Source organism: Lupinus angustifolius, chromosome LG18, assembly GCF_001865875.1.
Source record: "Lupinus angustifolius cultivar Tanjil chromosome LG18, LupAngTanjil_v1.0, whole genome shotgun sequence".
NCBI lineage: Eukaryota > Viridiplantae > Streptophyta > Magnoliopsida > Fabales > Fabaceae > Lupinus > Lupinus angustifolius.
Window position 1 is genome coordinate 11736076 of NC_032026.1, and position 14931 is coordinate 11751006.

General features: G+C 34.4%; 2 protein-coding genes across 4 annotated transcripts; both read left to right on the top strand.

Annotated features, from left to right (window-relative positions):
* On the top strand, positions 1-8237 carry LOC109333069 (pyruvate dehydrogenase E1 component subunit alpha, mitochondrial). 3 transcript variants are annotated; one of them, XM_019568327.1, is made up of 10 exons: positions 2499-3043; positions 3793-4035; positions 4133-4212; positions 5338-5415; positions 6076-6171; positions 6268-6339; positions 6993-7046; positions 7177-7242; positions 7817-7881; positions 7915-8237. In XM_019568327.1, the coding sequence occupies exons 1-9, from the start codon at positions 2599-2601 to the stop codon at positions 7859-7861; spliced, it is 1179 nt and encodes a 392-aa protein (XP_019423872.1). In that variant the 5' UTR covers positions 2499-2598; the 3' UTR covers positions 7862-7881; positions 7915-8237. The 3 variants fall into 3 exon arrangements, with proteins under 3 accessions (XP_019423871.1, XP_019423872.1, XP_019423869.1); XM_019568326.1 differs by lacking the exon at positions 2499-3043 and adding an exon at positions 1-547 and having other exon boundaries at positions 7817-8237; XM_019568324.1 differs by having other exon boundaries at positions 7817-8237.
* On the top strand, positions 12342-13790 carry LOC109332552. Its single transcript, XM_019567534.1, has one exon. It carries the CDS (start codon positions 12342-12344, stop codon positions 13788-13790), a length of 1449 nt encoding a protein of 482 aa, XP_019423079.1.

Consider the following 14931-nt stretch of genomic DNA (forward strand, 5'->3'; position numbering starts at 1 on the left):
TTTTTTTGGTTTTCAATCTCATCTAACCCTTCAACCTTGATCTTCCTTTCTCTGTTTCTCTCTCAATTCCAATTCCCAAATTCGAATCCCTAACAAATCAACATGGCTCTATCACGCATAGCATCTTCATCATCCTCTTCTTCAATCCTGAAACCCATTTCCGCCGCCTTGTCCCTCCGCCGCCCTCTCTCCTCCGACACCACCCTCACCATCGAGACCTCCATTCCATTTACCGCCCACAACTGTGACGCGCCCTCACGCGCCGTCGAAACCTCCCCCTCCGAGCTTCTCACCTTCTACCGTGACATGGCCGTCATGCGCCGTATGGAGATCGCCGCCGACTCTCTCTACAAGTCGAAGCTCATTCGCGGCTTCTGCCACCTTTACGATGGCCAGGAAGCCGTGGCTATTGGTATGGAAGCTGCTATCAATAAGAAGGATTGCATCATCACTGCCTACCGTGATCATTGCATCTTCCTTGGCCGCGGCGGAAACCTCGTCGAGGTCTTCGCCGAGCTCATGGGCCGAAAAGATGGCTGCTCCAAAGGTATTAGTACCATATTTAGTTATGAATGTGGTTTAAGCTTAGTTAGGTAGTGTTTCACATGCCAACAAAATACAATCAAACATGATGAAATAGTAAGTGTTATTGCATTACACATTAGTAGAGTGGCTTTGTTCTGTTTTATTTAGGCTCTGTTCTGTAAAACTAGCTTATAGTTGTGATGATGGCTTATATAGCTATGAAACTAGCTGAAAGATTATGTGTTTATAGCTGGTTGATTGAATTAGAGTTGTATGGCAAAACTAGTTTTACGAAAGTTTAAATTTGTTAATTGATTTAGAAGGATGGGTAAATATTAGGTTGGGGATGAAAAATGTCACTTACTGAAAGATTAAAGGGCAAAACGTGATGCGTGAATTGTTGGAAGCTCTTGTAGTTTTTGAGAAGTCACTTGAAGTAGGTTTTCAAAAGTTTTAATCTCCTTTCATTTTTATACATACTAGTATTATAAAGTGGGGGCAGTTTCTACACACAGTATATAGTATTATGAAAAACTAAAATCCTTCAAGGCACAATGTAGGTCAGTGCCTGAATGAAACTGTATGTCATTTTCCGTCTAGTTATCACATGTATATCAAATGCCACCTTGGTGGTAGTAGATTAGTTCACTGTTGTTTCCTAGTCATTTATTATCTCTTGATTTATGTAATTCACTTGATTAGATTGTTTTACACACTTTCATTATTCAGTTATAATTCGATTTCTCATTTGTACCATTTTTCATACATATTATGTGCATTCACATTATTAAGAACATACATGTTACCCTTACATTTATAATGTTAAGAAGAAACATGTGAATATTTAATCAATTAATTCAAAACTTTGTAACATCTACTATCTAATAATTGATATGAGGCTACAATTCTTAAAATCATTCTGACTACATGTGAGATTACAACTAATGATAACGAAGGAATCTTGTAAGGTATAGTTTTCAAAGCTAGGAATTTAGTTGAGCAGAGTTTTGGATATTATGTTAGTAGCAATGTTATGCTGGTTGCTAAGCAGAAAGGTCTCATCCATAGGTATTATTATCTCATTTAAAGTTGATATGTGTAAATAAATTTTTAAATGTTTTATCACTGCATGGAAATGCATTTGATGAAAAAAGTAGGCATGGAAATGAGAACTTGTAGGGAAATTGACATCAGAATATAAGATTGCTATTTAAGAAATCACAAGTACTAAAGGAGCCGCCAATCCCATGCTAACACCATGCAATAACTGAATTTAATATTTTTGTATGATACATCTTCTACTATCAAGTAAATTAGTGTTAATCATAATTGATTCTTATATAAAAGTAAACATATGAATGACCTATGTAGAAAATATTTCATGGAAAAGTATTTCATTATCTAGTATTTCATAATGAATATAAAGATTTATACATACGTACTTCATTATCTATCACTTATTTAGATTACATTTTCTAAAAAATCAAGTATAATTAAATATAATGAATGATATAATAACACTATATAAAACTCGTATAAGGTCGTATATACATTTTTTTTTTCCTCTTTCACAATATAAAAAAATCTTATATAAAAGTGAATATATGACCGAAAACATCACACCTTTTGAAAAAGTATTCCACTATTTGCGGTTTCCCCCAACTTGCTCAATACCAATAGTTATAATCAAAGGCACTCAAGTGGTGGCAACAAAATGACACATAAATTAAGGTCATTAACATTCTTCAAACACTATTACCTCATTTCTATTTAATTATTTATAGTTGTCGTTGCAAAAGAAAATATCTTTTATGTTGATGAGGATGACTTTTATTTTGTTTTTTCCTAGTGGTGGTTAATTTTCCCCCACTATTCACATAATAAAAAATTTAAATATATAAAATAAAAATTAAGACATTCTTAAATTTCTTATCTTATTATAAAAGAAAAAGAATCATTCAAATAAAAACGTTTTTTTGGTTTTCAATCTCATCTAACCCTTCAACCTTGATCTTCCTTTCTCTGTTTCTCTCTCAATTCCAATTCCCAAATTCGAATCCCTAACAAATCAACATGGCTCTATCACGCATAGCATCTTCATCATCCTCTTCTTCAATCCTGAAACCCATTTCCGCCGCCTTGTCCCTCCGCCGCCCTCTCTCCTCCGACACCACCCTCACCATCGAGACCTCCATTCCATTTACCGCCCACAACTGTGACGCGCCCTCACGCGCCGTCGAAACCTCCCCCTCCGAGCTTCTCACCTTCTACCGTGACATGGCCGTCATGCGCCGTATGGAGATCGCCGCCGACTCTCTCTACAAGTCGAAGCTCATTCGCGGCTTCTGCCACCTTTACGATGGCCAGGAAGCCGTGGCTATTGGTATGGAAGCTGCTATCAATAAGAAGGATTGCATCATCACTGCCTACCGTGATCATTGCATCTTCCTTGGCCGCGGCGGAAACCTCGTCGAGGTCTTCGCCGAGCTCATGGGCCGAAAAGATGGCTGCTCCAAAGGTATTAGTACCATATTTAGTTATGAATGTGGTTTAAGCTTAGTTAGGTAGTGTTTCACATGCCAACAAAATACAATCAAACATGATGAAATAGTAAGTGTTATTGCATTACACATTAGTAGAGTGGCTTTGTTCTGTTTTATTTAGGCTCTGTTCTGTAAAACTAGCTTATAGTTGTGATGATGGCTTATATAGCTATGAAACTAGCTGAAAGATTATGTGTTTATAGCTGGTTGATTGAATTAGAGTTGTATGGCAAAACTAGTTTTACGAAAGTTTAAATTTGTTAATTGATTTAGAAGGATGGGTAAATATTAGGTTGGGGATGAAAAATGTCACTTACTGAAAGATTAAAGGGCAAAACGTGATGCGTGAATTGTTGGAAGCTCTTGTAGTTTTTGAGAAGTCACTTGAAGTAGGTTTTCAAAAGTTTTAATCTCCTTTCATTTTTATACATACTAGTATTATAAAGTGGGGGCAGTTTCTACACACAGTATATAGTATTATGAAAAACTAAAATCCTTCAAGGCACAATGTAGGTCAGTGCCTGAATGAAACTGTATGTCATTTTCCGTCTAGTTATCACATGTATATCAAATGCCACCTTGGTGGTAGTAGATTAGTTCACTGTTGTTTCCTAGTCATTTATTATCTCTTGATTTATGTAATTCACTTGATTAGATTGTTTTACACACTTTCATTATTCAGTTATAATTCGATTTCTCATTTGTACCATTTTTCAAACAAAAGGTAAGGGTGGTTCCATGCACTTCTACAAGAAGGATTCTGGATTCTATGGTGGCCATGGCATTGTTGGAGCACAAGTACCACTTGGTTGTGGCTTGGCATTTGCTCAGAAGTACTCAAAGGATGAGAATGTGACGTTTGCTTTATATGGTGATGGTGCTGCCAATCAAGGGCAGTTGTTTGAGGCGCTTAACATTTCTGCTCTTTGGGATCTTCCGGCCATCTTGGTCTGCGAGAATAATCACTGTGAGTGGTTGTGGTAGGGAAAGTTCGGTGCTTCTTTAACAGGGTGTTGTGAGTTGGTTGGTTGATTTGGTTTGGTTTGCTTTGTTTTGTTTTGCAGATGGAATGGGAACAGCAGAGTGGAGGGCTGCTAAGAGCCCTGCTTATTACAAGCGTGGGGATTATGTTCCCGGATTGAAGGTGAGGTTGAAAACTCTGTTTGGTTTTGATAGAATGGTGTTTTGAGATGTCATCTTCATGTTAGTGATTAATAGCCTTTGAAATTTTTGATTTTGTTGGTTGAGGAATACAATGCAATGTAATGCCCTTCTGCCCAGATAATGTGTTGTGTAACACCTCAATTGAATGGATGCACGTGTATCAATCTGTCTGGACTCTAGTTTATTTATGTGAACTATATGGCTGCATCTTTTGGGTGATATGTGATCTGAATGAATGAACATGAAATCTTTGGTGTTCTAATTATGATTATTTTGTCTATTGAAAGGGTTTACTATCTTATTCATGCAATATGCTTCTCAGAGTCTAATGATTTACTATTTTGTGTTGATGGAAATAAGAATTCGTTATGGGTTTGTTTTTAAGGTGTGGTATCATGAAGGGTTGTTTTACACTATTGTTGATAAAGCTTCTTCCAGTGTTGTTATGCCAAATTTTAAGATCATGTATTGTGATGGCTGCTAAATTATATTATCAACAACCTCTTATTGATCTATCAGATTTAAGGCCACATGCTTTTATTTAATGACATGATGTATTGTGACATCATTACAAAATAGTGCACTCTTTGGCTATTGTTTAATTTAGCTTACCATATATAATACATTCTTTGGAAATATAACTTGAGGATGACTGATAAATTTTATTATTATTAAGAATCTCTTTTAGTTACTTTATTTCTATCATATTTTAGGCTTCCAAATCTTTTTTTTTTAAACTGGCATCTATGTATTGTCTTGATCTCTTTGAAGTGCGTGGTTGATTTTGAGGAATTGGCATGTGTGAATGTGTTGTTTTTCATGTTCTTGTGTCAGTGCTTCTGCAGATTCATCATCTTTTTGCATCGTCATTGAGTTCTATTCCTATTTTTATGTTTTAATATCTAAATACATAGGAGTGTATGACCATGCTCCATGTTAGCTATATGTTGTGCGTTTTGGTTGGACATTTCTTTGCTAACTTGGTTTAAGTATGTATTTCAAGAGGGTGGGTGTGTACATGTATGCATGACTGTGCGCACATATTTCAACATGGTAATTGATTGAAACTTGTTAATGAATATTTGTAGTTTTATACTTTGTACAGGTAGATGGCATGGATGTTCTTGCCGTAAAACAGGCTTGCAAATTTGCAAAGGAACATGCTCTGAAGAATGGGCCCCTTGTGAGTAAATTTACTTACTATTATGCATACTTTAGATTGTGAACCTTCGTGCAACTGTAAGGTTGATATTTTGTGACAAGAGGTCACATGTTAAAATCCTAGAAACGGCATTTTTCTTGCGAGGTTAAGACCATGTTCATTTACCCTCCTCAAACCCACCAAATGGGAGTCACATGCACTAGACCGCCCTTTATTTTATTTGTAATGGATAACGCCTTTTAGATTAAAAGGGATCAAACATGTGAATTTTTTTTTGGTTAGTGTATTAGTTTTAGGCTTTTGCCTTGTGATTGAGTCAAACTTCTTCATTGATGTGAAAATGCATTGAATGATGGTGTAAAAGATTTTTACCCTGGCAGACAATGCATCAAAATTAAACCCTTATTTGAAATAAGTTGAGGATATGATTTATTATTTCATTGACTGCGTTCTTCTAATATGGTTTGTTTCACACGTCTCTTGGTTGTCCTTCTATCATATACAAAAAGAGAAAGATGGTTATCCCTATGAAAGGTTGTATGACTGACTTGTGTAGTTTTGGTTAGAAGGGGCGGTCATTCTATTATTATATTATAAATGTATTACTTGATGTCACTTATGTAGTTTTGATTAAATGATTTTTTTTATTGATTACTCTATCTTCTTAATTATTGTTTCTAGATTCTTGAAATGGATACTTACAGATACCATGGCCACTCCATGTCAGACCCTGGAAGCACATACCGCACACGTGATGAAATTTCTGGTGTCAGACAGGTTTATGACACTCCCCATCATATAGCGCCCTATTCTTTCAATACGGAGGAATTCATTTTTATAATATACATTTGTTATTTGCTAATATGATTATAGGAGCGTGACCCAATTGAGAGAATAAAAAAGCTACTGTTGTCTCACGAGATTGCTACTGAAAAGGAGCTCAAGGTGATTTGAATTAATCTTGAATTCATGTTTTTTCCTTTCAATTGTGGAACATTATATTTTTCATAGCCGGTTATTATAACATCCTTAGCTGGGTATGTTAACTTACTAGGCATGGATGTACCTAGTACGGATATGCCTTGCATATATCTTCATGCGTACTAGGTACGTGCTGATATTTTATTTCTGTCTGGAAATGGGAGTGGGTTTGTTTGGGTGAGTATGGCCTGGGTAATGGGTTGGATGATTTTATCCAGAAGCATTTTCATTTTTCATGCCAGGTTACAAATTTTCACTTGAGATAGCCATGGATAGATGTTTCCTACTTCCCTTTGTTACAATGCAAGGCATCTGATTTACAGATTTAGTCTAACTTATATAATTTAGCTTATATGTGTTTTGCTTTGAAATATAGACTTCATTATAGTAGATATTGTAATTCAAGTTTTAAAATGGCTTTCTCTGCTACATGTAAAAGAAATGGCTTATTTGTCAGTTTCTCTTTTAAATGATTGCAACAATTTTCTGCGTTTTAGATTTTAGGAATAGTTGTTTGAATAGTTTCTAGTGTGTCCCTAAAGTTTCTTCATATGTTTCATTTGATTGAACATTTGAATTTGATGCTCTGCTGAAGATTTAAATTCACCTTCTTTTAGGACACTGAAAAGGAAGTCAGAAAAGAAGTTGACGAAGCCATTGCTAAAGCAAAGGTGAAAACCATATCTTTGCTGTTCATTCTTTTTGCTCATGTTGTTTTATACGCCATAGACTTGCATATGATGTATTGTTTGTATATGATCTACATTCTTAGAGTTATTTGCAATCTATTTTGATTTCCAGGAGAGTCCAGTTCCGGAACCATCTGATCTATTTACCAACATATATGTTAAAGGTTATGGGGTTGAGGTATTGATTCCATCCCTATTCTTTGTTAATATGAATATGATGTATAAACAAGCCAAATGATGTACCAATAAGGTGTTCGTGTAGTGTGTAAGGCCACATTGGATCTTCAAATAGATTAAAAGGTCAAAAGTTCGATTCATGTGAGTGACACTTGTTGAGAGGGTCAACCACGCACCCTGAAAGGGATTAGTTTTTTCACTTGTAGGGTGAGGGTATACCCTTAGTTATACCAAAAAACCAAATTATGTATTACAGGTTTTGCAATCTTTTGCTTTAAATTTGAGGGAAATATTATTTTTTATATTTGGGATTAGCTTGGCTTTAGAATATTTATGAGAACTGATATTGTTGGATAGTCTGATTCAATAAATATCAAGGTGTGGAAAATGAAAGGATTCTTGATTTTTAAGCTTGCAAGTTACACTCAAGCAAATTAATAGTGTATATCATTGTATAAAATCTACCCTTCTCAGATCCGACAATGGTTGAAGTTCTTCGATTCCCCTTAATCGGTATTACTTGGTAAATAGTATCTTCTACTCAACTCTTACTTTGGTGGTTTTCTGAATTGCAGGCATTTGGTGCTGACAGGAAAGAAATCAGAGCTACTTTGCCATAATTGAGAACTTTATAGTTTGAATATCTTGCTACCTTGTTACCAGGGTGATCAAAATAATGAAGAATAAAAGGTTCTACTGCAGAGTTCATATCTCTGTGCATGGTTTGAATTTTCCCTAGGTGTATAGGAAATTTATTCTAAATTATCAATTGGGGTGGAAATTTGTATTTTTTTTCGGAGCAGACAGTCATATAAGGTGACTGTCATTGATGCAACATGTGTTGCAATTCTGCAGGGTTCATTATGCACAAACCCTGATCCTTTATTACTCAATTGGTGGCAGATTTGTGCCATTGGTTTTATTGGTTATTCACCCACATTGTGTTTCATTAAAGCCCATTTTTGGGGTACCAATAACTATTATTTCGTTGATCAATTTTCAAACTTTTCATGCCTGCATAACAAGAGATGAAGATAGCTGGAAAGTAGTTAAAGTATGAGAAATCAAATTTATGAAAGTTATAACTAAATGCTTCCTTCAAAGAAATGTTAAATCACTGATTAGAGATCAAAAAATTATGATGAAAAATGGTGATTCAATACTTCAGACATAATATGATTTTACTTAAACAAGATATTGAATCACCAGATTCTCTTAGCACTATTTTCCTCTCAGCATATCCATTTATATAAATATGATTTTAAATAACAGAGTGAAGTTGAAATGATGCATTGATAGGAGGGAAAAGGGTTCAAGAAAGCCATGCTCCTTCAGGAGAGAAAATTAATCCAGTGTCATATTTAATTTATTATTTTCTTCATTCTCAACGAAGCAAAGAAAAACATTTCCTGTTATCAATAATACATTGGAGTAAAGTGAAGGGAAATGCCAACTTTTGCTTTGATGATTTTTTTGCTTGCGTACATCGCATTCGAATCTTCTGATTATTTTTTGAAGGGTCCCTGAATAAAAGAAAACGACAAGATCCACGTGCTGCTTCACAGTTGACACACTGCACAACATGTTTGCATAGTCGTAGTTTTATTCCCACGTTGCAGGATCTTATGTTAAATTCAGATGAGGACAAAAAAACACCGTCAGATGAGTCAGGATGCACCATTAACTATGTGCACCATTTCGTAGAGTATCCAATGCAATCTCAAATCTCCCTTGCTTATCCAGGATCATGTATTAAATTTTATTTTATTTTGGTAACAAATCAAAAATAACAATAATAATAAATATTTAATTTTTTAATATATAATATTGTTTCATTGGCATAAAATATAATTTGGGATAGGATCTTTGCTACTCTACACAAAACTTATGATTTCCTTAGCACTCTAGAGTTATATTTTACTTACATAAACTACGTTTATTTATCGATAATATTGTATGTGTGTAAATTGCATTTAACCATTCTGGTTTGGCCGCAAATACTTTACCCTCGTGCACCTTAAACTTTTAACCCCATTTTCCAATTTTCAAAATTGATTTTTGTTAAACAATGATATTTTTCATAAGTGAGTATCATGTATTTATATTAAAAATATATAAAATATTTACCAAGTTGTTTTCCTGTATTTATTAATATTAAAATAATTGTTTACTCGGATGAAATATATCATATTCCTATCAAGCATTTATTAACTAATTTCATGGGATGATATATATGATGTAATATATATATATATATATAAATAAATAATATATGCATTATCACTGTAAAAATTTATACATATTTATTGTATCATTTATTATTTAATTATGTTACTATTTTTAAAAATCAATGATAATTAAATATGAATAGTTAATGATGTATTAATAATATATAAAAAATTTACTCAAATTTTATTCTTATTTTTATTTGGTTTGAAATTGGGTCCGTATAGTTTTTATTGGCCTCCAAATTTTCAGTGATTTGAATTTGGCACCTACTTGGTGAAACCATTGCTTAAAATTTCTCAAACATGTTTATTTGATAATCAATCTAGCACAGTAGTTAGGTAGTTTTTTTTATATTATCAAAAATATTCTTTCACTATATGATAAGAAATTAATCTATTTTGGAGTATGAGATTACTCCTCTCAATAGCCGTTGCTCTAAGAATCAAATTTTTAATCTTTAAGTTTTTCTTGAAATTTAACGAGATTTTAAATTATTAAATCAATGTCAGTTATAATAACATAGTAGATTATTACGTGATAACTGAAAGTGTTACTAGGACCTAGGTAACACCAAATTGTTTGGTGGATTTATTAAGGTGTAGGTCTTTATAAACTTATTTAGGAGACAAATTAAAAGTAGAAATAAACAAATAAAAATATAGAAATCAATATTAATTACAAAATTACTTATCTAGGGATGAAAAATAAACGAAAATCTATAATGACTAAAAACTTATAATTAATACTTATTTTGTATATTTAACCCGTTGATTAAGATAATTTTATCAAATTATATTGATGAAGAAAGCCTCCAGTCTTAGTGATTAAGCAATCTTAAAACATGTTGCCTTCCAACATGACTTTACTATAATATAATCGTACCATATCATAGTGACAATCATATGGTTTTTATTCAATGACTTAATTGAACTGTCATTAAACATCACTAAAAATATTTTAAATATATATAATTAAATTGAAACACTTAACACGTAGTCAAAGCAAGTAATGGAAAAAACCGTTATAGTGATATAAAAAAAATTGAATACTAAAAAGAATTGAATATGAATATGACACACGCAATGAAAAACTAAATAAAAGGAATCATAGAAATTAGCATATTTGTGAAAGTTTATGATGGTGTTTAGAAATGAAATTTGGAAAGTCTAATGGTTAAATTAGATGATGCACATGTAACGTAACATATCCAAAAATGATTATATTTTTATATTCCTATTTAATCAACTTTCTCTAAATAATATAAAAATATTATTTTATGTTTTGAAATTTTTTTCTTTCAATTTAACGATATTTTTTCATGAGTCGAGGACAGAAAATTTGAATAAGAATATACAGTTAATCTAAGTTCATGCAGGTGATCACATGCGTTGGGTAACCAATGGGATTATTGCAGCCAAGCCATGTCTACATCACAATTTCATCTCTTGACTTCACATTATAGTTATAAGGTATTGATAAACATTGTTGGGCATTAAAAATGATTAAAGCACCGAAAAAATATACATAAAAAACTAAAATGTAAACTTTATTCTATTAAGCATGTTATTTTTTAGTATTATGTTTTAATGTCTTTAACCATTATTCTGAGGATAATTTTTAATAAAACATTAACTATAAATAATAATGACTATTATAGTTGCAATTAGAATTATTTTTTAGAGTGAATATCTACTTTGTTCCTCAGAAAAATTTATGTGTATCAATCTAACACCTGAAAAAATAAAAACTCAATTTAAACTAGTATTCATAGATCACGTATGTCAGTTCAAATGGTCGTTATTAAGAGTTACAAAAATTATTAACAATGACTTTGGAACCATTTAGGATTTCCAAGAATAAAATTGGTATATGAACCTTTTTTGAGGGGACGAAATATAAATTTATTATCATTTTTATTTTATTTTGATTATTCACTATTGAACGATACACATGACTTGCATCACAAGGAATTGAAGAACATCACAATTGACCAAGGAGACCCAGCACTGACTCATAGAACTGACCGAGCCAGGACATCCTTAGCACACATGCATGACCGACGCAACACGACCATGATGCAGAAAACTGACCAAGAGAGCTCAGGCTTGGTGCACATGAATGACCAAGGCAGCATGGGCAAGGCGCAGAAAACTGACCGAGACGAATTGGCCTTAACGCATACAAATGACTGAACCAACATGGACGAGGCACATGAGACTCACCGAGTAAATCAAAAACCAGACTGGGCCAAACAGCTAGCCAAGGCTGGCACACCAGACTGGGCCAAAACCAAAAGTAACCATGGACATTCTTAAGCATAATTCATACCCTTTGAATTCTAATTGAGCATAAGCTAGTCAAGGCTGGAACACCAGATTGGGCCAAAACCAAAAGTAACCATGGGCATTCTTAAGCATAATTCATACCCTTTGAATTCTAATTGAGCATAAGCTAGTCAAGGCTGGAACACCAGATTGGGCCAAAACCAAAAGTAACCATGGGCATTCTTAAGCACATACCCTTTGAATTCTAATTGAGCAGAAATGTCCCTTTTAGTAAATTGGTCGTAAGCATAAATCTTCAACAAAAGTTAGTTAAGTTAGTTGGCCATATTTCAGTTTGCTTGTTTACCAAGCAACTACAGTTTGTAATATAAATAGGCACTTAAGATGCCATAATCAATAAGAAAAGAAATATAATTCATTCTAAAATCGCTTTATGATATCAAGAGTTCTTTTTTCTTTCTTTCTCTACTTGGCCACGAGCCATATACACCTTGGTCAAGAATTCTGACCAACCTTTTCAAGAAAATCCTTCTCTGGCCAAGAATAGAAGAGATCCTCCCCACAAAGCACAAACACATTCATACACATGGCCAATCTTCCAAGCACTGAAACAGAACCGGTTCTTCCACTCAACACGAATGACAGTGACATACAGAGTCCCTTCTATCTCCACCCAGGAGAAAGCCCTGACGCAATCTTAGCCTCTCCCCCATTGGATGGTAACAATTATCATTCATGGAGTAGAGCCATGAGTAGAGCATTGTCTTCGAAGAACAAATTCAAATTTGTGAATGGCACAATCAATACACCAAGCCCAACCAGTCCAGATTATGATATGTGGGAATGGTGCAACAACATAGTTGTTTCTTGGATCACAAGGAGCCTTACACAACCTATTTCTCAGAGCATTGTCTACATTGACAATGCTCATGAGTTATGGTTAGATCTCAGGGAAAGATTTTCCTCAGGTGACTACTTCAAAATGTCGGATTTACTCCAAGAATTTCATTCAATAAAGCAAGGTGATCGAGCAATTTCTAACTACTTCACTGATATCAAGACCTTATGGGAAGAACTTGAAACTCTGAGGCCCATGCCCTCTTGCACATTTTCAATCAAATGTCACTGTGGAATGTTTAAGATGATGAAGGATCAGAGAGAAAATGAATATGTCATTTGTTTCTTAAAGGGCTTAAATGACGAATTTAACACTGTCAATGCACACATATTACTTATGGAGCCACTACCTCAGATTAACAAAGCCTTCTCTCTTTTACTTCAGCAAAAGAGACAACTCAGTGGTTCCTCCAACTCCAAGGCATTCTTAAATGTTGCTCATGATAGACCATCTAGCAAACTTGATAACACACAACCTTGGAGATCAAGGCAGGGTGACCAAAGAGGAGGTTTCTTGCAAGGCAGGGGAAGGAACATTAGCAGAGGATACAACACTCAAAGGAGTTCTGGAACCAAAGTTTGCACTTTTTGTGGCAGAGAGAGGCACACAGTGGAATCTTGTTATTTTAAACATGGATTCCCACCAAACTTTCAATCCGGGAAAACTAGGCAAGATACAAGAGTCATCAATATAGCTACCAACTCTGACCAGCCACATCATAAAGATCTAGTACCACAAGATAACACAAGTGGCTCAGAAGACAAGAAATTTCATTTTGGCCATGAACAATATGAACAACTAGCCACTCTATTCAAAAGCATTGCAAAGCTAGGAACTACACACAATGTCAATCAACAAACTGTGGATTCCTCAAGAACTACACAGAACAATCCAAGCAAAGAGGATCATCCTCCATCAGGTACCCATACATATTGGATCTTGGACACAGGAGCCACTGATCATGTGTGCCCTGACCTATCCTTATTTGTTGCTCATCACAACATAAGGCCAATTACAATTGGCCTGCCCAATGGCACCACTATCCAAGCTACAATAGCAGGGGCAATTAAGCTTTCTGATTCTATCACCTTACATCATGTATTATATGTGCCACAATTTCACTACAACTTGCTCTGAATTCATAAACTGACTAATTCACTACATTGTAAGCTAATCTTTGATAGTTGCACTTATTCCATTCAGGATATGATTTCCTTGAGGATGATTGGACATGCTGAAGTGAGAAATAGATTGTATATGCATAGAAGTTTATGTACTCATAGGCTAAGTAGTTTTCACAATGTAAATACCACACACACTATTCCTTTCTTTGATTTGTGGCATTTTCGATTAGGACATCCATCAATTGCTACTCTGAATTCAATATGAAAAACTTGCTCATATGTTAAATTTAATGCTGCCAATGTTTGTGATTATTGTCATTTAGGAAAACAGGCTAGACTCCCTTTTCCCAACAATATTAGGAAAAAGGCTAGACTCCCTTCCCCCATAATATGAATAGATGTGAATATGCTTTTGATATTATACATATAGATATTGAGGACCCCACATCCAACACCTCTATACATGGCTATAGGTATTTCCTCACTATTGTAGATGACCATACTAGGCATACCTGGCTCTACCTTATGCGTGCCAAATCTGAGACCAGAATTTTGGTTCAAGACTTTATCAAAATGATCCATACTCAATATGATAAGATCATCAAAGTCATTAGAAGTGACAATGGCCCTGAATTCAACATACCCCTACTTTATAGTGGCCAAGGCATCCTTCATCAAACATCCTGTGTAGAAACCCCACAACAGAATTCGGTTGTGGAGAGAACGCATAGGCACCTTCTTAATGTCACTAGAACCTTACTTTATCAGTCCAACCTATCCAACTCCTTTTGGTCGTATGCAGTACAACATGCTACACATTTAATCAATAAACTTCCTAGCCATGTTCTCAACAATAAGTCTCCATATGAGATGTTGCACAACACCCAACCAAACCTTCTGCATTTAAAAGTCTTTGGATGTTTGTATTTTGCCTCAACCCTCACACAACATAGATCCAAACTTGACCCTAGGGCCAGAAAATGTGTCCACTTAGGCCATAAACAAGGCACTAAAGGATATATACTCTTTGACCTTAATACTATGGAGATATTTGTCTCTAGAAATGCCATCTTTTATGAGCATATTTTTCCTTACAAACCTTTGGACACTAACAACCAACACACCTACATAGAGTCAGACAACCCTTATAGTTT